The following is a 27,945-nucleotide window of genomic DNA, read 5'->3' as shown; positions in this document are numbered from 1 at the left end:
TTGTTTATTTTTTTCATTCTCATCTTTCAGAATGAATAATTTATCTTATGTAACTTTCCTCATAGGAAGTGAAGAGACGGTTTCCAAAAGGCATACCACTTTTGAATCCAATTACAGACATGCACATAAAGGATAACATCTTTGAAGATGTTGTTAAAAAGATTACAGCGTTTGAGGAAAGGCTGTATGCTCACCCACTGCATGAAGATCCAGATTTAGATGAACTGTATGCTATGTATGAGAAGAAGTACCAGGTAATAATATTTATGAGATATGTATAATTCAGAATTGTTGTCTTGTCAAAGTGTCATTCCCTGTTGTAGGCAACTGACCATTGATTACTTTGAAAAGAGAGGTATCCAGATGAAATTTGCTTCTGCTGCTTATCTTACTACTTATTCTAACCCCCCACCTGTGTGTGTGCGCGCGTGCGCCCCCACACACACTCTATCTGGATATCATTGAAACAGATGTAGGAAGAAACACACACTAGTATGTGGTACTATACCCTGACAAACACAAGTAGTCTCTATCTATTGTGCTTATTTACATTCTGTATACCGTATTTACTCGAATCTAAGCCACACTTTTTTTACTGTTTTTGTAATCCAAAAAACCACCTGTTGCTTAGAATCTAGTGCAAAGTAAGCGCAAGTTCTGAAAATTATTGGTAGGTGCCGCCACAACTAACTTCTGCCGCCGAATGTATGTAGCGCTACACAGACATGCTTTGCAGGCTCAAAGGTAAATACTGGCGCCAAAACCTCTGCGTCAGTAAATAAATTAAAAAAAAAAGTGGAAGACGAGCTTTTTTCTCCGTCCCGAGTTTCGACCACTGCATTTTCATACATTATCCAACGAAGTAAATACAAATTCCATATTGTTCATTTCAATTTACTACGAAAATCTGACTGGCAAGATTGTTTGGGATGTTTGTCAATATGGCCAACTCTACGTCCCAAATTTTCTCCTACCTGTGAGAAAAGATGGTTGCTAATAGGAACTTTTATGAATTGTGAATCACATGCAGTATTCTCTTCATCATAAGAATAATAAGAATATAAACATTTTGCCATGTATTCTTTCATGTTTGCTGCTATCTCATTAAAATCCTGTCTGCCTTATAACCTATGAAACTAGTGTGAGACAACAGAAAGTACTGAAGAATATACATATCATGTCATGTTTATATTCGTATTATTCTTGTGCCTAATAGTGATACAATCTGAAATGAAGCACGGCAATTGACTACATTTTTAAATCTAAGATGACTCTAATTTCTGTGCAGAATGTAATGTACAAAAGAGGCATCGGCAAAGATTTTCAAACGGAGAAAAATTTTAGCTAAACTCTCATTCGGAACATCTATCATACACGGTATATTATTTGGTTCTTGTTGATCATTATCAAAGAAAGCAGTAGTGTAAGTAACAACAAATAGCAGTCTCTTGTCATTGTTTCGCTAATGAGACAATTCCTCTTCTTTTTATTGTAAGCGGCAGTAGCGCGCACAAAAGCAAGCCATGCCGTGAGCGGCAAAAGGTCAAAAACACTCATTATCAGAATGTGACAAACAATGCATGACACAGTACAATAATGCATTTTCAGCTTAGAGTGACATAAACACCTATAACAAAGAGAACAGCAATTATCAGATCAAAGAAAAATAAGCTACCGATTCAAACCAGATGAAGCACGTGAAAAAGGAAGGGTATCCATATAAATACGGACGGAGCGCCTGACGCATAGCTATGGCTATCTGGTAAATCTTAACTGCTAAGCTTACGACTTGAACCAAACTACTGTAGCTGTATCGTCATTCATTCGACCTAAATTATGTCTCATATTGCAATAGACCAACTTAGTTTAGATTTGGAGGTGCGGCCTAAGACTTTTCTCTCTCCTTGAATTTCGAGTGTCAAATTTCAGGTGCGGCTTAGATTCAGGAAATTTTTTTTTTCCTTGATTTAGAGTATCATTTTTCAGGTGCGGCTTAGATTCGAGTAAATACGGTATGTCTTGGCTTGATTGTATAAAATAGGGTAGTTAAAATGCTTTACAGTGGATAGTCAGAAAGTTTTAACTATCACCTATTAAAAAATTAAGATTTTAAAATATTGTACGTGCCTGGAGCAGCACCTGTAGGATGAAATCTCTGTGAATAGTAATAATAATAATAATAATAATAATAATAATCAGCCAATCAACTGCAAAGTGGAAAGTTTATTTAAACCTCTTGACCGTAGTTTCGATGTTTATAAAAGCTGCTTTTCAGGTGGAAAATAGTCATAACCTAAACTTGTTGTAATAATTCATTACAAATACAAAAATTATTTGAACTTAGTAGGTTACATGTTGTAGCAGAGGTATGTTAAAATATAGTCGAAAGGCATCTGTAAAATTTCACCTCCATAAGGCTTGACCTGTTATAAGAATGAGAAATTTTTAACAGTTTTCTCACAAAGATAGATCCATTCTGAATGAAAGAGTGCAATTAAAAAAATAGAAATTTTGTTGATGGTTTTAGAGCCCCAATTTCATTAATGTTGCGGAAGTGGCTTGATCTTCCATGTGGTTGTTGGGTATGTCATTATCTTCATCTGTTAATGCTGGTAGTACTCTGTTTCTTCTCTGTTCTGATGTTAGTGTACTTCTTGAAGTTTTGATGCTCACAGTTTCTCAGATATGTTGTGTTTTTTTCTAATGTAGACATTTTCTTTTCTCCCCCTGCACCCCCCTACCTCCAACTCTCTCCACGCCCCTCTTTCTAAAATGAAAAAAGGAATCCCTCTGGTCTTATTATTTAAATTATCTCACAGTGTATGTATTTGATTTTACTACAGTAATCTTTTCTTGGTTGTAACTTACTATTTGTTGACATTTTGTTAATTTTACATATATATACGGCTAAATATGATCTGGTTTTCTATGTCATAATTTTTATTTCTAACATTTTAAGCAAGCTTAGCATAATGAAGTTCGTTCACTATTCTGCACTCTCCTTTCACACATTACTGGGTGGTTATAATTAAATTTTACCTGTCTAACACATTATTACATGGAAACTAATTACCGTACTAGTACCAAACTTGGTGACATTAATGTCCAGAGTATGAGATGCATGATTTCTATGCATCACAGTGCCACTGACCAGTTCCAACCGTGGCCACTGGGTGGCGTGATCGGTCATTGTGATTCATAGTCTTACACACCTGACCAGATCAGTGCACTTGTTGACGTGTCAACGTGAGCTTGGACAAAAGGAGCAGGGCATTATTGGTGAAGCTCTTTTATCACAACAGTAATGCTGCAGCTGTACTTTGAGAATATCACCGGCTGAAAGGATTACAGAAGGATTCTGTTTCTCCACCTGCTGTGCGAAGCATGATGAAGAATTATGAATCAACTGGAGAACTGGGCGTTGCTCTGGGAAGAGGCTGATGCCCGGTTGCACCGCAGGTTGTTGATGAAATCGAGGCTGATGCCCGGTTGCACTGCAGGTTGTTGATGAAATCCCTGTTACTATAGCAGACAATGCTGTGTGAAATTCCTGATCATCAGGCATTGCTTGTGCTGTGTCATCGAACCATTCTCAAATGGTATCCATACAAGATCCATATTGTACAGCAGCTTGCACCACAGGATGCACGACGACATGTTGACTTCCTTCTCTGCTTTTTCACAAGGATTGAATATTGATGAGGGCTAGCTCTGGACCATCCTATGGACAGATGAAGCTCATTTCTCTCTGACAGGCTAGGTGACCGCACAGAATTGGCGAATGTGGGAATCTCCACCTCCAGTCACTATGCATAGAGTTTCTCTGTATGGTGAATGTGTCACTGTATGGTGTGGTTTCATGGCTATGTCCATCATTGGCCCCATTCTTTTTTGAACAGGTTGGCACTTAAGGACCAAAGACTTGCAGTGTGACTGGTCTGCCTTACTGCGGTATTCTTCGCCAGCATGTCATACCTGCCCTACAGGAGAGAGACGCTTTTAACTCAACCGCACATTACATGTGAAGTTCACGTGCTTCTCCAAAACACATTTGGAAACAATCAAATTATCAATCAGTCGTTCCCAAATGCTTGGCTGGATGATCACCTAAGTCGTACACCCTGTGATTTCTCTGCTTGTGGGGCTACCTGAAGGACAGGGTTTGTAAGGGGAACATTCACACGTGCTGCTCTGAAGCGTATCTTATCAAGAGAGGTAGGCAGTATACCTACTGACATGCTTTGTTGTGCTGTGCAGAATGCAATCCTGCACTTTCGGGCTCTTCTGGACACTGATGAGCACCATATTCAGCCCATTTTGTAGCAATAATAGTACCGGCATGTAATTCTATGGTGTACCATAGCAGCACATTAAAATTGTCTCAATTGAATTGATTCTGCATTATTTCTCTTCCCATGTCCTTTATATTAGTACTACCAAATTTGGACCTCTTATGGTAGTTAATACAGTTTAATTTTCACTATAAAGAATTGAAAATTTGACACATGTGCGGTAACAACAAGTGCGCTGAGTCAGATATGCAAGTCTACAGAATCTCATAAGTCATTCATGCGGTATTGTTTATTTAATAATATTATAAAAAGATCAGGATAAACGCAGATGTACAACTTTTTTCATTTTATAGGTATTGTTTGAGTGAGAAGAGGAATAAAAAAAATCTAAAAGCTTTCAAGTCATGAAAAATGTTTGTAATTCTAAAAATAAAATCTAATCAGTGTGGAGAATAGTTAGAGAGGAAAAGCGTATCGGCGATTAAAGATAATGACTAAATTGTCCATGTCACCAAGCATACAGCAAACCCCTTTAATAATCATTTTCTAAATATGACTGAGAGATTCAATACAGTCAGTTCTAAAGAAAAAGCAGTGCAGTATATGCAATGATGAAATCAGGAAAATAATTAACTGCCTTAAAAGAGAAAGCTAATATTGTGTCTTGCACAAATTGAAATTGCTTTGTATGTAAAAATAATTTGTATTCCCAGGTCGCTGAGGAGCTGAAGGCTGTTAAACAAGAATTGAAGCAAGCAAAATCATTACTGCAGATGGATGAACTTAAGTGTAGGAAAAGAGTTTTAAGAAGGTTAGGCTATTGTACAGCTACTGATGTAATTGAAATGAAGGGAAGAGTTGCATGTGAACTGAGCAGGTAAGAATTCCTAAGAAGTCTATACCAGAACAATAGATTGGGAGTGGTGTTGGCAATTTTGTTTGATATGCAGTCTCTCCATACAAAGCCACATAAAGTTCTCTGTCAGATGACAAGATGGGAGATTATTCCCTTTATCGGAAAAGATCCAGGAAAGGGTGTTGCCAGCATTTCCGGAGGTTTTGGAAGCAAACAGAAATTGTCAACTGTGATGCAGGGAAACTCATTTATCACGCCCGTTGGATGTCTGCTAAATGTTTAAAGCATTTCTATCTGTCACCTTTTCACTCACGGAAACAAGAAAAAATCACAGGGTGAGAGCTCGGGCGTATATGGCAGATGTTGGATGGTAATAACAGACAGAATATCTGACCAGATACTCAATAACAGTTAAAGCAGTGTGGAGTCTAGCATTGCCATGCAGTAAGAACTAGCCCTGAGAGTGCCACAAATCAGAGTGGCGATGTCGAATAGTGTATTTGCAAACATTTCAAGACTTAGATGTAATTAGTTTGGTTCACTGACCTGGAGGAACATACTCATGGTGAGCCAATCAAAGTGAGCTTGTTCTCGAAAGGTGTCATTTGACTTTTTTTGAGACTGGTGATCCAGGACTCCACCATTCACCATTTTGACACTTTGTGTGAGGGTCATACTGGTAGAACCAACTTTCACACCAGCAATAACCTTTGACAGAAATGCTGGATCAGTCTGGCTCTATCCAGTAGCTCAGCAGAAATTCTTTGTCTTTCCTCGTTCTGTTCATCTGTTAGTATGTGAGGGACAAGTTTTGCATTAAGTTTCCATTTCTCTAAATCTTTACGTAAAATATTATTACACACATCTCGATTCAAATTTAGTTCTTCTGATAGTGCACTTACAGTTACATGACTGTCTTCTTGCAATAACTGCCTTATAAGCTCTAAATTTGCACTGGTATGTGCTGTAGATGGGCGACTAGGTCTGGGATTGTCTTACACTGAATCTCTGCCTTCACGAAAACTTTTGTGTCACTCGAAAGCACGAATTCCTGAAAGTACTTCACCTCCAAATATTTGCTTAACCATTATCCATATTTCACTAGGGGCTTTCCCGAGCTTTACGCAGAAGTTAATATTTGCTCTTTGCTTGCAGTCAGCATCCGTTGTGTCACCATAACTAATGCAGCAAGAACCCAAACAGTGTGTTTTTAAGCACTGCCCTCTCACCTAGTGAGTTTGCGCAGAAACATGGCCAGTGTCATTTCAAGGATGCACACATACCAGGTAACATAAAAGAACATTTGTTCTTATTTAGTATGGCTAACCCAGAACTAAGAAAACTGTCCTGGAACTTTTCTGATAAAGGGAGTATTTTGTTATGTATTGTAACATTCTAGTAATGGCATTTACATGGATGTGTAATACACTAAAATTCTGCATCTGTGTTTGAAATTTCTACCCCATCACCTCTGGACTAATGTTGGAAAAATGCTTACGTATGTACTATGTCTGACCTCTTTTCTCCAATGCATCCCTCTTCACCTTCATCTTCCCTTGCCCTCACAGCATATGGGGTCTCTCTCAAACCTGTGGCTGCACTAAACTGCTCCTCCTTTTCAACTTCCCTCAACTTGCCAGTCTTCTTCTCCTAAGTTTTATCTGCAGTACATGGAATTTCATTTACTGATGGAATGTACTGATTAATCATTTTGTCTCCTAGTAATAGGCAGTAATTTCAAACACAGATGCCTATTACTAGGAGACAAAATGATTAATCAGTACATTCCATCAGTAAATGAAATTCCATGTACTGCAGATAAAACTTATGAGAAAGGAGACTGATAAGTTGAGGGAAGTTGAAAAGGAGCAGCAGTTTAGTCCAGCCACAGGTTTGAGAGAGACCCCATATGCTGTGAGGGCAAGGAAAGATGAAGGCGAAGAGGGATGCGTTGGAGAAAATAGGTCAGACATAGTACATACGTAAGCATTTTTCCAACATTAGTCCAGAGGTGATGAGGTAGAGAGAGAAGTAAGGATTGATTAAAATAAGGGGAAAGAAGAGGTGGAATGAAGGTTCAGTAAAGAACTAGGAGGAAATTGGAAAAGACAGAAACCAAAAAGAGAGGGGAAGAAAATAAAGATAAAATAAACCTTTTTTTCCACTTTTAAATGTATCTGTCAACAATACTTGGAATATCACCTGTTGAAGGCAAGTATTGCTCAACCATAGTGTCATTGTAATTTTACAGTTTTCTGAAATTAATTTTCTTTTGATACAAATCACTATCATTTGCACACCTAGTCAAGTCTTTTTAATAACTTATTGCTTGGATCATTTAAGAGTGAAGTAGGGAGTTCCAGTTCTCTCATCAAAAGATTGTGTGTCAGACAGACAATACCTCATCTTGCAAGTAATTTCTTAAAGCATAGACACCTATTTTTGTAAAGTCAGTTTAAATCCAAATGCATCAGAAGGACAATGACTAGTGAATATGCTGTTCAATACATTTGTTGAACGTTTAATGGAGAGTAGATGAACTTCATGCCAAAGCTGTTACTACAGAATGAAATGCTGTCTACATTTTTGTCCAGTCCTTCCAGTAATCTTACCAAATCATGGTTAGTTTAAAACCTGCATGGACATACTATCTCAAACTTGAGATGTATGACATGCCGTTATGAGGTTAAAAGTTATATGGGACTAAAAAGCCTTTCATTGCTGAAAAGGTTTCACCAGTACCCATTTCATCACTATGTTTATAAACTGTGACACTACAGTTCACCTATGACAACAGTCTCACATTACCCATTAACATGGGGTACATAGAGATGCTTTCAGTGCACGGGATGTCACTGATCATCACCTTACCACATTTGTATGTAGGTCAGCAGCCTTGATTTTAAGCACTTGTGAAGTACGTATTGCTCTCGGTGAACCTAGTCTGCGGTATTCCTTTACTGAGTGATGACACAGTGGTGAGACACAGGATTCGAATTTTGAAACTGGAGGATTCAAATCCCCATCATTGGGCCAAACAGACTTAAGTCAGAAGGCACAAGATTGGGCTGTGGGGAGGATAAAGAAGAGCAGTCCAGTGAAGTTTTGTGAGCTGCTCTAAGGTGTGAAGTCATTTCTGCTATTTCCTGAGGATATCACAGCACACTTGTTAAACCAAGATGGAGGACATCAAACTCTTTAAGAGTCCCAGAAGACCATTGGCATGACTTTACTGGCTGAGGGTGCAGCCTTGAACTTTTTCTTTGTAGGAGATGTTCTGTGGTGGACTCCATGGATTGCCGTTTTGTTACCAGTTAAAAGTGATGAACCCATGTTTCATCACCTGTGATCAGCCCTGTAATGTGCAAGCAATTCTGCACAGATGGTCCTTTGTTGCTCTTTATGGTCTTCTGTTAGGCGACGAGGAACCCAGTGGGCACACACTTTGAGTAATCGAACTGGCGGATGAGTGTGTCTGCAATGCCAACAGGAATGCCCAGCTGTGGACTGAGGTGTTTGATTGCGATCTGCCTATCACTTTGAATTAGTGTGGCTACACGTTCCAGCATTGCAGGAGTTACAACTGTATGTGGCCGGCCTGCAGGCAAGAAATCTGACAGGTTTGTGCGATGTTGCGTTGATGACAGACACCTTGCCCAACGACTTTCCATACTTTTGTCCACTGGCAGATCTCCATAGACATTCTGCAAGCGCCTATGAATATGCTCTGGTTTTCTGCCAAAAGAAACTCAATGACAGTCCTCTGCTTGGAATGCACCTCCATTACAGATGCCATTTTAAAGGAACATATAGCGCCTCCATCTATTGGAACTTCACGATGTCCCACAACAAATTCTGCATCTTTTAGTGAAAATTTGCTGAGTAAAAAAGTCTTGCATTACTTATTGAATACCCCTCGTAGTATCACTATTATAGGATTTTCAAAAAAGTTATAATGAACAACTGAAACCTGTCTAGCAGTGGCTCGCAAATCTTCTCTGGAATTTACTATTTCCAGTCAGAGGCAATACATCCTTTGTCAAAACTTGTGTTAAGACAGTTAAGTTTTCATCTTCTGCTGTTAACTCTTTTTATTTAGTTAGAAATTCAGTCTTTACACAATATCATTTGGTTCTCGTTATTTCATTCGCATTCTAAACCATCTGTTTTACATTTTCAGTGGGGATGAACTGCTTATGACAGAAATGATATTCAATGGCATGTTCAATGACCTTTCAGTACCACAGTCTGTTGCACTTTTGAGTTGTTTTGTGTGTGATGAGAAGAGTTCGGAAATGCCAAAGAGGTCAGAAGAGTTAGCTGGTCCCTTAAGACAAATGCAGGTATCAATATAATTCGTATAACATTTTGTTGCATATTTCTCAGTATATTATGTGGTTAGATGACTGAAAGATTTACTTCTTGTTGTTGTGTTGTAATGATTGCCTTTTCACCTTTGTAAGTACTGTGTCTTTGTGAAATATCTCAAGCTTTTGTAGGCTTTGGATTCTGTATTAAGCCGAGTGAGTCAATTTTTGGGCCAGAGGAAGACAAGTGCATACCAACTCCCTCTGTATCAGAGTTGGATAACCTACTGTGCTGTCCAGATGAACCTCTCCTTGATAACTGTTTCATTTGCACCCAGTGAGTTGATGTGCTAAATAAACCTCCAGTAGAAAACCCACGAATTGTGACACAGACAAGTGTGTTTCAGTAGTGAAATGTGACACAACTGATTGGTTTCAAATATTGCAGTGCTACAAATGGAGAGGGGGATATATATATATATATATATATATATATATATATATATATATATATATATATATATATATATATATATAATAAGTAAATTTTAAATGTGTACAGATCCCCACTATGAAACTTCTGAACAGTTTGTTAGACACCACGATTCTTTGTTATGCAGGCTGTTAGGCAGAAAACAGCTGTTAATGATTTCTAATTATTTCATTGTAAATTTTCTGAAGGATTGTCAGAGGAAAAATGCTCTAGGAATACAATCTATCATACACTTGTAGTTCAGTAATTAATTTTCCAGTGAGTGTGGATGGTTCTGGTAAGATCCGATCGATAATTTCTTTGCAGACAAATCTCAAAACAAGCAAAATAATTTATTCTTCAAATGAATTGATTGCTGCATAGCTAGTTGCTATAAACGTCTGGTGGTACAATATTGAGATACTGCTGTAGCAATCGACTGTGATAACTAATTTATAACAGGTGGTGTAGATTAAATTTGTAGTGAATGGAACTTGAATGTAAAATTTCACATAGTCTATGGTTGGTTTGTGTTGTTGTTGGAAAACACCTTTTTCAGTAAAATGATTACAAAGGACATAAAATAATGACATAAAAGCCTACACTGTGGGGATGGGATTAGAGTATCTTGTGTTGGATATAAATATGGGATTGGAGTATCTTGTGTTGGAAACTCGAAATAAAAGTGACAGAGGAGGGTAATGTCACTATTGGCTTGTAATAACGTTGAGTGACTAGTTCAGTTTGCATAGCGGCAATGGGTGATGTCACTGAATCCCCCAAGCAGTGACAACAAAGTATACTTCTTAGACCTGTGACAGACAGAGATTGTGCTGTGTGTTCTGGTGGGTGAAGCCTGGAGAAATGGGTCCACACAGAAGGGAGAGGCCTTGGTGATAGCATTTGCTGACAGTTTGCGCAATATATCCAAGAGGGTGTGACAAGGTCTGTCATGGAGCCACTCCACCGAGCTGTGTGTCTTGATCAAAGTGTTAGAAAACTACAGAGGGCATTAGCAGCAGTGTTAGACATCATTGCCTCGCAGAGCTGGGTTTTGGAAGGTTTGATAAAGTGTCCATATGGCTGTGTGAGACATAGCAAAAAGGCACAGTGCTAAGGTTGAATCTCATTTTGGATGCTAAAACAATTCTTGGTCATGGGAGGTAAATGCTGTTCCTTAATTAGAAACCAAGGTGGGTTGTGTGCTTTCAAGAGCAAAGATTTTTTCCAATGCTGCAATAATTGCAGCAGTGGTGACCTGATACATGTGAAACACTAAAGGGAAGTGAGATATGCTATTAATCACAATAAGTCGCATGGAGCCCAAAAATGGCAAAATTTAAGTGAAGATGCTCCCACAGGTTCGTAGTGTCTGCGAAGGGAGAGCATCATTGGAAGGTGCAGCATGATGAGCCTGAGAAGTGGAACATTCATGGACCAGGTCAGCACTCTCTGAGTCAAAATTTGGCTAAAATATGTATTGTTGGGTCACAGTTTTCATTGCGGAAATGCCTCAGTGGATGCTGTGCAGGAAGCAAAGCACTTGCGGCTGAAGGAGGGGAGGAATCAGGATGCAGCAATGGTCTTCATCTGAGATCCACAACAGAACCCCTTGGTTTAAGTGTTATTGATGCCATCATGGCTACTAGGGATGAAATTTGGATCCAGGAGGTATTTGCAGCAACTTTTGTTGTACAAAGTGAGCGAGGTGGCTTAATATCGGGTTGTTGTCTGTGGTGACCAAGGAAAGGTTGAATTGGTTGAATTCAGATCTGAATCAAGCTGGAAACACACCAGTTCATTATGGCTTAAGTCTGGGTCAGTTCCCATAGGGAATCGGGGCATGTTTGTGTGTAATCTTGCTGCACGATAGTGGATAGAATAATGGAAGTTTTACAAGTATAGTGCCCAGCCCTGGAAGTGATTGGGTAGTCAAATGCGGAAAGTGATGGATAGAACCAAAGGTAGTGAGTAATGGATGATGAGCAGCAAAAAAATTAAACTTTCTGAACTGCACAAATGATAGTGAAGGCCTCCTGCTGTATTTGGGTATAACTTTGATGAGATGTGGATCAGGTCTTGAAAGCAAATGTGATATGGCAGTCAATGGCGTAGCAGTATCTGCTGTAAAGGACGGCACTGATACCTTGGGAATTCATCAGTTCCTACTACCAAAGGCATGTGAGAGATGTGTGCTGTCAAGTGAAAGTGCCCTTAGGGAAATTATGGAAAGCCTAAATCTTAAGGTCTTGGACGGGTATTTGTACCATCGTTGTCCTGAATGTGAGTCCAGTGTGCTAAACACTGTGCCGCCTTGCTCGGTTTGCCTCAGGGGTATAGGCATTAAAATGTCTCCATGTTAGTGTGTCCAGCTCTTTTTTAGAGTCAGAAGCATTGGATGTATGGGAACTGTCACTTTAGTAATGACTGAGCTTTGAAATCAGTTGTCTTTCCTAATCCAAGATTTGAGCACATTTATCACAGAGAGTTTTAAGGAGAGGCAAGGCTTTCAAATTGCATGGTATGCCCCAGCCCCCCTCCTTACCCCCACCAACTATATCGCTTCTCCCATCGTACACTATTGCTTGCAGCCTGGCATAGGCAGCCAGAGACTTTGGTAGTGTGTGTGTGTGTGTGTGTGTGTGTGTGTGTGTGTGTGTGTGTGTGTGTGTGAGCATGCATGATTTGTTTTTGCATTGAATGTGTGTGTGTGTTGTTTGTCTAACTCAGAAGAATACCTTTTGGCCGGAAGATTATTTGTTTAGTAGTCTCTTTGTTATGCCAACCTGGACTCCAATAAATGGCAAATATGTCCTTACTCCATCCTGTTTTTTCCATTGTTTGAACTTCTGTAAAGTGTTTGTCGAGGCCCATTAACCACTTCTGATGTCATCTAGCCACATTCCTTTATCCATGTAAGTAACTTTGTTGTAATACCTACCTTAGGACATACATAGCTCCAACACGCAAGACATGATTATGAGGAAATACACATGCTTTATGAAATGGCCTTTTTAAGTTCTGTAAAGTGGTTCAATGTTGCCATTAGCATCTGTTTACAAAACTAATGTTTTGTGAAACCGGCTTCTTTCTCTCTCCTTTCTTCTTTTTTTCCCCCCATAGGATCTGGCACGGAGGATAGCAAGAGTCAGCGCAGAAGCAAAATTAGATGTAAATGAAGATAATTATGTAGATCAATTTAAACCATTCCTTATGGATGTTCTGTATGCATGGTGCAAGGGAGCTACATTTTTGCAGCTCTGCAAAATGACAGACATATTTGAAGGTAAGTTGAAAAACTTAATTCCAGTTGTACATTGGAAGGGCAGGTAACATAACTTTGAATCTAACATAAATAATATATTCAAAGATGTGTCACTTCTGTTGCGTTGCAATAGATTAGCAAAATTCAATGCATGCTATGCTACTTCACTGGTGTCCAAGGGTCTCAGCTTTAAAACCAAGCCTGAAATTTTGGGACAACTTCACGTTTACTATTAACTTCATATGAGAATTAAAACTCAATGTGATTACTGCTGGTGGCAGCAGGAAGGAATGTTAGACCCAACTAATAAAAGTACTATATTTTACGGACTATAAGACACTGCGAACTATAAGACACACCTTAATTTTTAAACAGTTAAAAAAAATCTTTATTATTAGATTGCAACACCAGACTTAAAAAAATTCTTACTGTATAAAACCGAACTGAGTTTTAAAATCCCTGAAAATAGTCATCTGAACTTTCTCCTCCTCCATCATCATCATCATCATCATCATCATCATCATCATCATCATCATCTTCCTCTCCATATGTAAGGTGGTTTCCATTGACAGCGAGACCGTTACTTATGACACGCTTCTTGAAATATTTATCAATAATGTCTTCTCTTACTCTAGACCATGACTGTTTTATTTACTGACAGAGTTGTTTGATTGTAGACCATCTTAAAGCTCCCTTCGGCATGAATTGCTGTTGAGTTTCATCCATTTGTTCCATTGTGGTAGTGCAGTGGGAGGGAGGCAGTGTTAGCAAGCTTGTGAATCTCCACAACTCATGTTTGTTGCATTGGAGCACTGCTGCTGTCTGTTGAATCCAAAGTTGCCAGGTTGAGATAGGTTTCCTGTGGCATCGAATATATGGCATTTTTAAGACTGGTGGGATTTTTAAGTCGACCACTGCACATTTTTATTTTTATTTTGATCATAAAACACACCTGAGTTTTGGAAGCAGTTTTTCAAAGAAAAAGATGTCTCTTAAGTCCATAAGATATGGTGTTTTTTGAGCAGCTGTGAGAGAAGTTATGTAACGAAAGACATTTCACTGCCAAAAGGAAATGTAGTTGAAGTTGTGTGCAGATTAATAAGAGAGAAAAATATATTCAGATGTGAAGAAAGCATAATGGCTTACGTGATACATAACACCAAATTAATAGGGTCGGCAGAAGGAGGTGCCAACCCTCAAGGTGGTAAGAGTTAGTCTAACCATACTGTCAGTATTGGTTTCATCTAAACTGTATGTTTGTAATAAGTAGTTCTATTGCAACTGCTGGAAAACAGTTGTCATGCCACAGTATCAGTATGGTACTGACATCAAAATCTTGTAGTGAATAAAGAGATGGATGCTTGACGAAAAGGTTAATGAAGACGATGATTTGTTTATTGATGACAGTGATGCAAATCATCATTATGCACCAGAGAATAGATTTGATGTTGAAGATACCTTAAGTGTGACTTGGCATTATATTAGCAGTGGTCTAACCTCAAAGTTTTACACACAAAATTTGTTTAAAATTTTGTAGAATAATTTAATGTTGGTAGTATATAAATTTAATCTATTATATATCCATAAATCCCTTTAAGGTTGTTATGTCACTGTTTGGCTTCATATCATAACAATTGAAAATGAATCTAAATGCAACAAACAGAAACTGTGAAGATGGCCAATACATTAATTTCAAACATGTCTGCCTCATGACAGTGATTGTCAAACATCAAATGAACAAGTGAGTGCAGATTTCTCAAATATTTCATTAAAAAGGTAGAGGGGCGGTAGTGCCACCCCAGAGTTAGCAAAAAAATGTAATGGACCACATCTAGTACAGAAAAAACAAATGATGAAAAATGGTTACCACCAACATATCACTCTTTTATTTTGAAAATCTTCAAGTGAATAACAAAGAAAATGAGGATACAAAATTGTTTTGACTACACAAAAGAAACTCCTATAATTTCTTCATGACTTTTCTACACATATTGTGTTGTAGCTTATTTATGTGGGAAATTTTGACCCTATTTTCCAATTCAAAAGAAAATGAACAGAGAAGTTCATAAATGCTTTGTGCGTTAATTTAATCACTATAAGAAAACTGACATTGTTACCTTGTGGAAATGTAAGGCTGTTATGGTAATAATTATTTTCTCTCTTATGTTTAGCAACTTCTACTCTCTGATGTAATGTAGTAAAAAGTCATTCATTTGTTCGCAAAAATTTTCAGAATTCATTTTGATGAAGACATTGTTAACTCACAGTAATTGTAAAATTTATACTTCATAACTGGAAATACCACATGTATTAAAATATTCTAGTAGCTGACAATCCAGGATGGAATGTAACAATATTATGAAAAGGATAGTTGCTACTCACCATATAGCAGAGATACTGAGTCACAGATAAATACAAATAAAAGGACAGTCACAAAATAAGCTTTTGGCCAATAAGGCCTTTGTCAAAAATAAACACACACACACACACCCGTGTGTGTGTGTGTGTGTGTGTGTGTGTGTGTGTGTGTGTGTGTGTTTTCTATTTTTGACAAAGGCCTTGGTGGCCAAAAGCTTATTTTGTGACAGTCTTTTTGTTGTGCCTATATGCGACTCAGCATCTCTGCATTATGGTGAGTAGCAACTATCTTTTTTCATAATATTGTTATTAAAATATTCTGTAATACTGTAAAAATGTAATCCACAATAGCTGGGATAGTGCAGCAAGTAAACAATTTTGTAGAACTTATTAACAATTTTTTACCCATTTAACAGATTATATAGCTAAATGAATAGTGTAACTGTTCTTAGAATAAGTAGTTATAGGTCCACTGTGATTTATAGTTCACAAATTTAATCAAACATACGACATGCAAAAGCTCAAAACTATGCTCTCATGGGTTAGCTCTTTATTCTGCCATGCCCTTCAGTTGGAAAAAGAATAGACATCAATTATCTTTTCAACATTTGCTTTGATGATAAGTGACAAATGGAATTTCAGCACTCTATGAGTAGAAGCAGTGATGTTTATGCTTGTCTATTATACAGTCCATCTTAATGGAGGCAGTAAAAGACACAAAAGAGAGGATTGGGGTGATTGATATCCTGTAATGGAACGTGACACACACAAAAATAATGAAAAGAAGTATTCATGTCTCTTGCTGTTGAAAATAAAGTTTCTCTTCATTTCCCTTGGCTCTCCAAACACAAATTATGCTTCCTGTCATTTGGAAAGATAAGTTGTAAGCTGATCTGGAGCAAGGAAAGTTGTCTGTGAATAGATTTATTCATTAGTGTATTTCAAAAAAACATGTCGTCGTCATCATCTTCAGCCCAATGGCTGGTTTAATGGAACTTCCCCTGCTATTCTAACCTGCATAAACCTCTTCATTTCTCCACAACTACTGCAATGTACATCCATGTGAACCTGTTTACTGTAGCAAGCTTTGGTCTTCTACTATTTTGACCCCGCACTACCTTCCATAATCAAATTAAGTACTCTGTGATTCTTCAAGAAATCTCCTGTCAATCTACCTCTACTTTTAGTTAAGTTGCACCAGAAATTTCTTTTCTCTCCAGTTTTATTCAGTTTGTGGATATTATTTACTCAATCTATCCATCTAATCTTCAGCAGTGTTCTATAATATTGCATTTCAAAAGCTTCTTTTCTCTTCTTGTTTGCAGTGTTTATTTTCCACTTCTGTATTGGCATATACTTTTAAAAAACACTTTGTAACACTTATTATTATGTATTATGTAACAATTATTAATTGTATATTAGATGTTGAAATATTTCTTCTCTTCAGGAACTATCGGCAGTTTGCATATTTATCTCCTCTACTTTGGCTATTGGAGGTTATTTCACTCTCCAAATTACAACACTCATCTACTACTTTCAGTGTCTCATTTTCTAATTTAATTGCCTCAGCATCACCTTACATAACTAAAATGTTTTATCCTCATTTTACTTTTGTTGGTGCTCATTTAAAACTTCTTTCCAAGACACTATCCGTCCTGTTCAGCTGCTCTTAAAAGTCCTTTGTGGTCTCTGACATGTCATTAGCAACCTTCAGAATTTTTTGTTCCCTCTCCCGGAAGTTTAGTTTATTTTTCAGATTTCTTTTTGTATCCTGTACTGCTTGATCATTGAACAAATAGCCTGCAGCCCATCCCCACTCTCTTTCATGTCGTTTGTCTCATACAGCTGCAGTCAGGGTGCTGCACAAAATGAAGAAAAGCTGTGCCTCCCTGCTATCTTCAGAATTTCGAGGAGTGTGTTTCGGCTTTCTCGAAATTTACGAATGCTTTGGTTTACCTTCTTTTGGTCTATCTTTTAAGATGAGTTGTAGGGACATATTGTATTACTTGTTCCTACAGTTCTCTGAAGCCCAAACTGATATTCCATTAGTTTGGCTTCTGTTGGTCTTTCCATTCTTTGTGTCAATACTTTGCAGCCAAGACTTGTGGTTAAGAACTGGCATTGTTATATTCTTGGTGAAGTCTTAGGGCATTTCACCTGCCTCATAAATTTTGAATACTAGCTAAAATAGTTGTATTCTATGTGGTTCTCCCAAGGATTCCAAGAATTATGGGGGAATTTCATCTACTCCAGGAGCTTTATTTATTTTCCCAGCTTTCTGCAGTTTCTTCACTTTTACTCTGCAATTCATATCCAATAAAAGGTGTACAATTTTGCTTCCACCGTTTGCCAATAGATGGCGACAACAGTAAGTAGCGGTAAAAAAAATGGATCCTAGACATCAGGCAGTTAGCTTGGACCTAGGTCAACATAACTTCATTCAAACATTAGTTGATTTGTGTCTGCATCATAAAGTTGTTCTTGCTTGAAAATGTCAGTTTACGAGCCTAATTCTCGTCATTTGTGGGAGGTGTTACTGTTTTGTTTCAATATGAGAAAAACAGTGGCTGAGTCTCATCGAATGCTCTCAAGTACATATGGTAAGGATGCTATTAGTGAAAGAATGTGTCACGAGTGGTTTCAACACTTCAAGAATGGTGATTTTAACGTTGTACACTGGCATAGTGGTGGAAGATAGACTGTTTTTGAAGATGCAGAATTAGACACATTGCTGAATAAAGGCTCGCGTCAAACTCGAGAACAATTGGCACGATTAGTGGGTCGACACAGCAAGCCATTTCAGAATGTCTGAAGGCTATGGGCATGATTCAGAAAGAAGAACTTGGGTCCCGCATGAACTGAAACCAAGAGATGTTGAAAGGCATTTGTGTGTTTGTCAACAGTTGCTTCAGAGGCCAAAAAGGAAGGGATTTCTATGTTGCATTGTGACCGGGGACGAAAAATGAGTTCATTACGATAATCCTAAATGCAAAAAATCATGGGGATATCCCGGCCATGCTTCCACGTTGACGGCCAAACTGAATATTCACGGCTCCAAGATCATGCTCTGCATTTTGTGGGACCAGCTCGGTGTCATGTGCTATGAGGTGTTAAAACCAAGTGAAACAATCAAAGGTGCTCGTTATCAAACACAATTAATGCATTTGAGCAGAGCATTAAAAGAGAAGCAGCCGCAATGCAGCAAGAGGCACGATAAAGTAGTTTTGGTGCACGACACCACTTGACCCCAAATTGCAAAAGAGGTCAAAACGTTAAAATGGGAAGTCCTACCCCATCCGCCCTATTCTCCAGACATTGCTCCTTCTAACTATCACCTCTTTAGATAAATGGTGCATGGCCTGGCTGACCAACACTTCCGCTCTCATGAAGAAGTCACAATTTGGATTGATTCGTGGATCGCTTCAAAAGATGATTTTTTCGATGTGGGATTCATACAATGCTCAAAAGATGGAAGATAGTAGTGGCCAGTGATGTAAAATACTTTGAATGATGCATATGTAACCAATTTGTTTCATTAAGGCCTCAAATGTTGGGGAAAAAATGGTGGAAGTAAAGTTGTATACCTTGTAAATAATGGACAGTCTACATCTGCCCCTGGCAACATACAGTGTTGTGTCAAATTCTTCTTCCTGTATCACATCTCCTATCTCATTTTCATTTACTTCTTGTTCTCTTTCCATAAAATTGTTTAAAGTTTCTCTCATCTGTATAGCTCTTCTATATATCTGTTCTATCTTTCAGTCTTCCTTTATTTGCATAGTATTGGTTTACCATGTAAGCTCTTGATATTCATACTGCTGCTTTTTCTGTCTCCGAAGGTTTCTTTAATCTTGATATAGGCAACATCTAGTTATACGTGCTTATACAGCTTTGCATTTCTCTTACAACCATTCTTGATTTCTCATTTTTCTCTTCCTGCCACTCTCAGTTTTAGATGTATGTATGTCCTTCGCTGCACTTTTATATTTTCTTCTTTCATCACTAAATTCAAAATTTTGTGTGCACTCAATCATTTTTACTGGGCCTTCTTCCTTTTCCTATTTGATCATCTGCTGGCTTCATTGTTTCATCTCTCTAAGATTTCCTTTTGTCTTCTGTTGTATTCCATTTCCTTTTCTGGTCAGTCATTGCCTAATGCTCCCTTTGAAACTCACAACCACCACTGGTTTTTCCAATTTATCCAGGCCCCACCCCCTTAATTTCCCCATCTTTCTACAGTTTCTTCAATTTTAATCTGCTGTTCACATCTGCCCCTAGTAATGTACAGTTTAAAATCTGGGTTTGAAGTCTCGGTTGTACAATTACATAATCAAAGCTGTTTTAATAGTGCCCCATAATGCAGTGGTGCTCTTGGGCACTCTTTAGCTCATGCACAGGCTGGCACAGGTAGCATAGCCTACCTGCCAGGTGGCCTTATTGCATGCATGAGCCATTTGGCCCCCCCTGCCTGCATACACTCAGCCAGTGTAGTAAGACTGCATATGCCACAACCATCTGACTGATCGTGCACATCAGTTGTTTGATTACCCCTTCCCAATTGTACCCTTGAGTGACTAACTGCTCACAAGTGGACACCCAGGTTGGAACAACCTGATGTAGTCTACCTGAAATGTTCAGGTATATCTAGATCTTCTTTCATCATTCTTGAACCAAGTGTTTGCTGTAATTAAATTGTGTTCTGTGTAGTATCTTGCCAGACAGTTTCTCCTTTCCGTACTTTCATGTTCGCCTACGATTTTTCTCCGTATTTCTTTTCCTACTACCAGTTCCAGTCTCCCGTAACAGTGAAATTTGCATCTCCCTTGATGAATTGAATAATGTCTCTTATCTCAGCAGACAGTCTCTTCATTGTGTGCTACTATTTGTACTATTGTGCTCTGTATGCTGTTCATAGCAATTCACCTGCAGTCCTACTTTCTGATTTGTTATTAGATCTACTCTTGCATTATGCCTATTTGATTTTATGTTGCAGTTCACTAATTTCCGCTATAACTAATTTCAGTGTATTCACTTCTTTTTTCAAGTTCTCTAACATGCCCAATTAAGGGGTCTAAAACTCCATCTTCCGACTCGATGTTGAGTAAATGGAAGGGGGGGGGGGGATGTGTTGTTCCCCATCTTCATTAGATTCAAATTGGGGCCATTTTACCTCCAAAATAGTATACTGAAGTGAAGTAACCATCCAGTAGAGCTGGATGTCCATGGGAAAATATAACAGCTGCAGAGCCACATTGCTTTCAGAAATTTGCATTACCATACAGCAGAGAATTAAGCGATGAAGGGGGAAGGAGTTCTAGAAAATTGAAAGAGAACTTTCCATATTTTGTGGAATGGTCTGGAGCATGAAATGAAGATCAAAATAAAATGCTTTCTTTTCTGTAGAAGGTTAACGAGATGTCTCGAGTCAAAGCAACTGTAATAAAGACATGTAATGAAACACACACAGAATGAGAAAAGTGAATTCCCTAGTGACAGGTACATTAATATTCATAAACACAACTGAGGGTCAGAGAAATAGTAAACCAGCAGAAAAATTAGATGGAGGTTTGATAGGTTACCCAAGGAATGATGAGAGGAAAGCCTTCTGAGATCATAGTAATGAGTAAGACCTACACTGTACACCGTGCTGTGTTTTTGAATAAGTGGGAAGAATGACCATTTTTAAATGCCTCTGTGCATCCTGTCATTAATTCAATCACATTCTCACGATCCCTATGGGATCAATATGTAGCAGGTTGTATTATATTCCTAGATTCATTACTTAAAGCTGATTTGTGAAAATTCATAAGTAGGCTTTTTTGTATAGTTTAGGTCTGTCTTCAACTGTCAGCCATTTCAGGTCTTTCAACATCTCTGTGACACTAGGTCTGTCTTCAACTGTCAGCCATTTCAGGTCTTTCAACATCTCTGTGACACTTTCCTGCAGGTCAAACAAATCTGTGACCATTTGTGATGTCCTTGTTTGTAAACACTTACCGAACCTCTGTTAGTCCTATTTCATAGGAGTGTAACGTGGTTGCACAGTATTCTAGGATGGGTCGCACGACTGATTTGTGAGCAATCTCCTTTGTAGACTGATTGCATTTCCCTAGAATTCCACCAGTAAACCGAAATCTATAGTGCATGCAGAATACTGTGGTTGGTAGATGCACAGACGGCAGGTCACACATAGGGAGAGCAGTAGTTTTGGGGTCTGCAGGCAGGCACTGGAGTGGAAATGCTGAGCACTGGGGAGGGAAGTGCCATTCTAAACCGAAGCCTACAATTACATTTTTTGTAAATATTAAGTGACCATTCAGAAAGATCTGTTACCTCCTCTTCAGTTAGTATCTAAAAAGAATACCATCGAAAATAGAGCACTTTATTTTTGCCTGGTGTGTTAATCATTTGTAACTTTCAGAGAAGTGTCACAAATGGGGAATTTTGAGTAGAACCTACACATTCCTCTTGTTGCCATGTTAAAATTTGCATCTTTTGCCAAAATGCTGCAGAGTTTACACAGTCTCACCTTACTAACATTTTGTGGAGACACAATTGTGAGAGAATTCTGAAAAAGTGGTTTATTAAGTGAGGAACTAAGGAAAAGTAAGGTCAGCATCTTACGAAAAAGCACATCCTTGGTACAAAATAAACATGTAATGACAACACTTACATTGCTCCAAGACCCATAGCATTTCTTGTTTCATCAGCTATTGACAGGCCTTAAAAATTACTTCTTTCATCGGAGAAATCTGTAGTTAGTCGAATAATGAGGTAGATAATGAAGTTTTGCATAATAATCATCCAGCAAACTGCTCTCCTCTTGTGTGTGATTATTTGACAAAATCTCATTTCAGTACCTCAAACTGTTTATGAAATATGAGGAATGGTGTGGGTATTTCACTCTGGCTTTATTGCTGGTACAGAGCGATCGCAAATGAGTGCACTACATAGATCGATTTTCTCGAGAGCGGTGAAACCTTCACCCAAATCTAAATAAAAATTCAATATGTTAACTCATTTTCATACACACCAACATATTATGTGAAATGTCCTAAATGCAGAGAATCATTGTGACCACTATTTTTCACTGCAAACTTTTTCGAATTCCGCATAGTGTCTTATGCCATGTAAGTATCACAGTAACTATGACCATTAATGGAATGATGGGCACATCATTGTGAACTTGACATTTAAGCTACAAGTGAAGCAAAAATGAATTTTTTTTACTGGGTAGTTTCTGTAAAATTATTTGAGAAAGATTGCAGGGCAGCACGTTGATTCTCTTATTGCCATCCAGCCAAAAGGTGGAAAACACTTGTCAGCTTCCCCTTATGAACAGAAGAATGAGCTCGGCCCGAGGTTTGGATGAAAACTGGTCACTGTGGATTGGCCACTGTATCCTGCACGACCTATATGACCTGCTTTACCCACGACTGTGCCTTTGCGATCACTCCATTTCATGCCCTACAAACTGTTACACCCATGTATTTGTATAAGTTTACCGATTCCAGCTGTGACTCTTTGATACTGTAGTCCCACGGTACCAATCGTTTTTCATTTTGTAAAGTGCGCCGTTTTACATTTATGAACATTTAAAGCAAGTTAGAAATCCCTACATCTCTCTGAAATTCTATCATAATATTCAACAGATTTTATGAATTGGCATCATTGTTGAGACTGAAATTAGATTTTAGTATGATAGTGTGATTGCTTACAGCTATAATAGTGATATGTTTATAATGTCTACAGGAAGTATAATCAGATGCATGAGGCGCCTTGAGGAAATTCTTCGGCAGCTGTGTCAAGCGGCAAAGAATATCGGTAATACTGATTTAGAAAACAAGTTTAGTGAGGGTATCAAGTTAATGAAAAGAGATATAGTATTTGCTGCTAGCTTATATCTGTAACCAGGAATGACTTCTATGTGAATAATTTTAGAAGTGTGCAGTGACAAGAACATATTTTTGTATATTTTGTTGATACGAAAATTAACATGTGTGAAATACATGCAAATATATTTGAAGAGACTGTGACTTATTTGCTGAAAATATTATGGGAGACATGTTGTGATTTGCATTTTATTATATATTTTAGCTTTTGTAAGAGCAAAAGTAATGTTTCCTGGAAGCTGGGTGATTTTGTGTAAAAAAAAAATTAGTGACTTTACAGCAGAAATATTCTCTTTTCTGCAATTGACAAAAGTGATTAGACCAGGAGGCTGTGCTGGCTGAGAAATGGAATGAACTAAGCTAACAGGAATACACACCTCTAGCCTATGGAAGTAAATTTTTTTCAGCACACAATTGAAAGAGATCAGAACAAAGTTATTTATTGGCAACATAACAAATAATTCAGAGCAGAACTTTGTCAGCTATTTGTGACAAGTTGATTATAATAAAAACTGACTGTTTATGTTTTGTAAAGAACAAGTATTTGTAGTATAAAAATGCTTCGAGATAGTTGTGGTAACCCAAACCTAGCAAAAAGTGAGAGGGTTATTGAATGCAGAGCAAAGAATATTAAAAGTCAGATGCAAAAAGAAAAAAAAAGTCTGTCGTAATGCAGAAGGAAAGAATTAGCATTGCATGATATATATAGAAATCACTGATAGGTAACTGTGTTACATCAGTAACATATGTTATGGACGACATCTTAAGATCTGTTTTTTTTCCCCCCCTTCTTTGTTGACTAATTCTATACAATTATGTAGTTTCTTAAACAGGCTTCTTCTCTGTTTGTCATTATCTTGCTCTCCTACACACTCATATCTTGTTATGATTGATGGTGTTCTCTGGAGTCTCTGTCCATGTTCCCCCTTTTATTTATAATGTTTTCAGTTTTCATATGATGTGGCATAGGTACTGCTGGTAATGATCAGAACTACCATATATAGTATCCTGTTTTACAAAAAAAATTGTCGCCTCACTTCTCCAATTATCCATTATACAAGTGCAATGAAATATATATATCTGGAAACTGAAGAATTTTTTTTTATCTGTCTTCCTGTTGGCTTGACTTTTCTCCACAGTCGTGTACAGTAAATTTAATATTTCATTCAGTTTTTATATTTAGACTTAAATGGCAGATTTTATTTGATAATGGAAAATGTTAATGACATACAATGATCTGTCTTTAAATTGAGCAATCCCATCATAATTTTGACTTAAATGTATATGATATACTTTTTTAAATATATGATTTGTTTTTGGATTATATACAATGAACACAATGACGATTTCAATTTCGTTTGTTGCTTTTCAACAAACATAAAATTTCATTCAATGAATGAGAAAATAAAAGATTTTACAGATAATTACCATTGTGCTTTATTATTTATTTATTTGTTTATTTTTTGAAAAAATCTCACATTCCTTCAGCATCTATCTTATTGGAGAGTGGAGGTATTCTGGTTTGTAGATAGTATTTTTTCAACTGTTAGAAGCAGCTAGGGCTGTGGTTAGCACACTAGACCCACATTTGGGAAAAGGATGATTCAAACCCATACCTCTCCTTTCTGAATAAGTTTTCCAAAGTTCCCTTAAATCATTAAGGCAAATAAGAACAACATTTCTTTGAAGTGCATTTCCTTCCCCTCTTTCTCCAATCCAATGTTGCCCCCTGTCACGAATGACCTCATCAGCAGTTGCACATTAAACCTTAACCTTCCTTTATTTTTATATCAATAGAAACTCAATGCAACATTTATTGACCTTACGTTTGTTATTAGTGTTTACAGAAAGTGTTCCAAGAAAGCTATATAAACTATGAAGCGACTATGTCTTCAAGGCCCTATAGTATGTCTCCTTCAAACAGCTTTGTAGTACTGCATTGTAGGCATACCAACTGCCTTGAGTACTAAAAATATTCCTCACTTAGACTGCTTGGTGCATTAGAGAGAGAGAGAGAGAGAGAGAGAGAGAGAGAGAGAAATGTCACATGACAACAAATTTGGACTGTATGGTTGTATGCAGAGTTGTCTGTGTGCAATCTCCTTAGACAGGCTGTTCCAACACTACCCCACTGGGCAAAGGTGCCTGTGCCCAGCCCTCATCATGCTTGTAGGCAAGCTCAGGTAATGTAGACTATCTGACAGATATCCATATTGCATGTGTTCTGCATGTGTGTAAGTTGCTTAGCCTCTCCCGAAGTGAGGAAGCTTTGGAATTTGATCAGGTATGCCACAGCACTGCTGCAAAACTAGCTACATGTCAGCCATTTGCAACCCAGTATCACTGTATTCCATTGATTTTCACTAATTCAGTAATTCTTTTTTAGGATAAACTCATCTGAAAGACAGGGCCACAGAATAAATACAGCTGCACTTGAAACTGCTATTATTACTACAAAATACAGAAATTTCAATGAAGCCAAGGATATTAACCTCTGAACTGATTATCCCAGGGTAACTGAGATTAAACTGTTTTGCTGAGAAATATTATCCCAAGATAACTGAGACCTCAAATTGTACGCATCTCTGCACAAGTATCACAATTACAAATGTTTTAGTTTCTTTCCCTGCTGCTAGTTAGCACCAGTATCCAGATTATTAACATTGTTGTTACTTGTGCTGTACTAGTTAGTGATTTTTGCAGTTTTGCATTTTGTTACAGTGTATTGCTGTTGGCTTTTGCTCGTAAAGTTGTTGCAACATTGCCATGTTGTTTCATCGCATTTTGGTGCAATTGTTGCATTATTCCTGTACTTGTCATCTTCTAAAATGAATAGTGATTATTCCAGTGAGGAAGAGCAATGGAAAGACCTTGTTTCTGAATCTGGTTATTACTTCTTTGAACTTTCTTCAAGTGAGGAAGAAGGTTAGGAAGACACCGACATACATTGGTCTCAAGTGAGTATCTGACATGTTTTGTGCTCCATCAACGTTTCCATTTACTACTAGTCCCAGCTACACAGTTCCTTTTGCCAGTGATGAACTTAAAATATTTGAACACTTTTTTGATAAGGATTTAATGGAAATGATACATGTGAGAACAGCCAATGGTGTTTCGACCACCGGATGTAATGTTTTGCCACCATGTCAAGAACTTCGAATTTTCCTTTCTCAAACCATTTTGCAAAGTGTTGTTCAGAAACCTGAATTGCAGAGATACCGGACAGGTCGAGCCAGCATATCAACTCCATTTTTCAATGACGTAATGTTTTACAGGAGGTTCTGCGAAATCAAAAAGTATCTTCATTTTGCTGAGCTGCAAATCACACAAATCCTAAGCTGAACAAAATTTGTCCAGTTTACCAGCACCATGAAAATAAATTAAAAACTTCTTATTTTTCTGAACTGGACATTACAGTGGATGAAAGTCCACTTTAGTACAAGGGCACATCATATCCTGATGAAAATAGCAAAATTTGGAATAAAATTCTACATGGCATGCGAATCATGTAGCAGATATGTGATCCCTGATTATTTACTTGGGAAACGAGACAAAACTGGGTGCATACTTTATAGATTTTTCCAGTGTCGTCACAAGTTGTTTTGACACTTGTAAAACCACTCCTGAAGCAAGATTACCGTCTAACGACACATGCCCACAGTAGCAGATTTCTTAATTTTGAAGTCCACTGATAGTTACAAAACAGTAAAAATGACACGTAAAGCGGTGCCACAAGCGCTCCAAAATAAAAAAATTACAAAAGGGGGAAATAGCAGGTGAAAAGCGAGGAAAAAAGTTCTAGCATTATGTTGGAAAGGTAAGAGAGACGTGGAACTTCTTTCAACCATCCACACTGTGGATATGGTGGAGTCTGAGGGAAAGTCAAAGAAAATAATGAATCCAAAGCTTTTGCGTGACTACGACAGCACAATGGGAAGAGTAGATCAGCTGGGAAGAGTCGATCGAGCTGATCAGAGAATGGCATCATTTCCAACGCCCAGAAAGGAAGGCAAGAAATCCTAAAAGAAGATCTTTCTTCCATTTGTTTTAAATTTCTGTGTGGAATTCTTTTATTTTGTGTATTGACGGAAAAGGACTCACAGGAATTTAGGTTGACCCCCCTCAGAAAAAATAATTGGGAAATGCAAAGGGAGTGTCATTCCTCCTAAGCCAGCCTGACCAAAACAAACACCCCACCCTCTTCAGTTGATAGGAAGACATTTCCCAGGAGTCATCGAGCTAACAGAGAAAAACAGCGATCTAATAAGAGTGTTTACAGTTTGCTCCAAGAAGCAGGATGCTTGTGGGAAACACTTCCAGAGAGAAACACGATACTACTGTCCCCTTGTGCATCACACCATACAAAAACAGATTTCTAATACCATTCTGGTGTGGTTCTCATACTTATGCATTATCTACGTTCTGATTTGTATCTCTAAATAAAAAAATTTCATCTTTGTAATAAACTCTGTGTTGTAACGATTATTTGCAGGGATTTGTGAG

General features: G+C 37.9%; 1 protein-coding gene across 1 annotated transcript in view; it reads left to right on the top strand.

The window, feature by feature from the left end:
* LOC126366010 (exosome RNA helicase MTR4) overlaps positions 1-23,976 on the top strand; it is a 94,839-nt gene extending 70,863 nt beyond the window's left edge. Inside the window, exons 12-16 of the mRNA XM_050008854.1 lie at positions 66-254; positions 5,006-5,169; positions 9,329-9,491; positions 13,051-13,213; positions 23,303-23,976. Coding sequence (XP_049864811.1) covers positions 66-254; positions 5,006-5,169; positions 9,329-9,491; positions 13,051-13,213; positions 23,303-23,460 — 837 coding nt within the window. The 3' untranslated portion in view covers positions 23,461-23,976. The remainder of the gene's footprint in view (positions 1-65; positions 255-5,005; positions 5,170-9,328; positions 9,492-13,050; positions 13,214-23,302) is intronic.
* Positions 23,977-27,945: the final 3,969 nt, after the last annotated feature.

The sequence above is a fragment of the Schistocerca gregaria genome, chromosome 4 (assembly GCF_023897955.1).
Source record: "Schistocerca gregaria isolate iqSchGreg1 chromosome 4, iqSchGreg1.2, whole genome shotgun sequence".
NCBI lineage: Eukaryota > Metazoa > Arthropoda > Insecta > Orthoptera > Acrididae > Schistocerca > Schistocerca gregaria.
The sequence above is the reverse complement of the archived record's forward strand: the minus strand, read 5'-3'. Positions and strand labels throughout refer to the sequence as shown.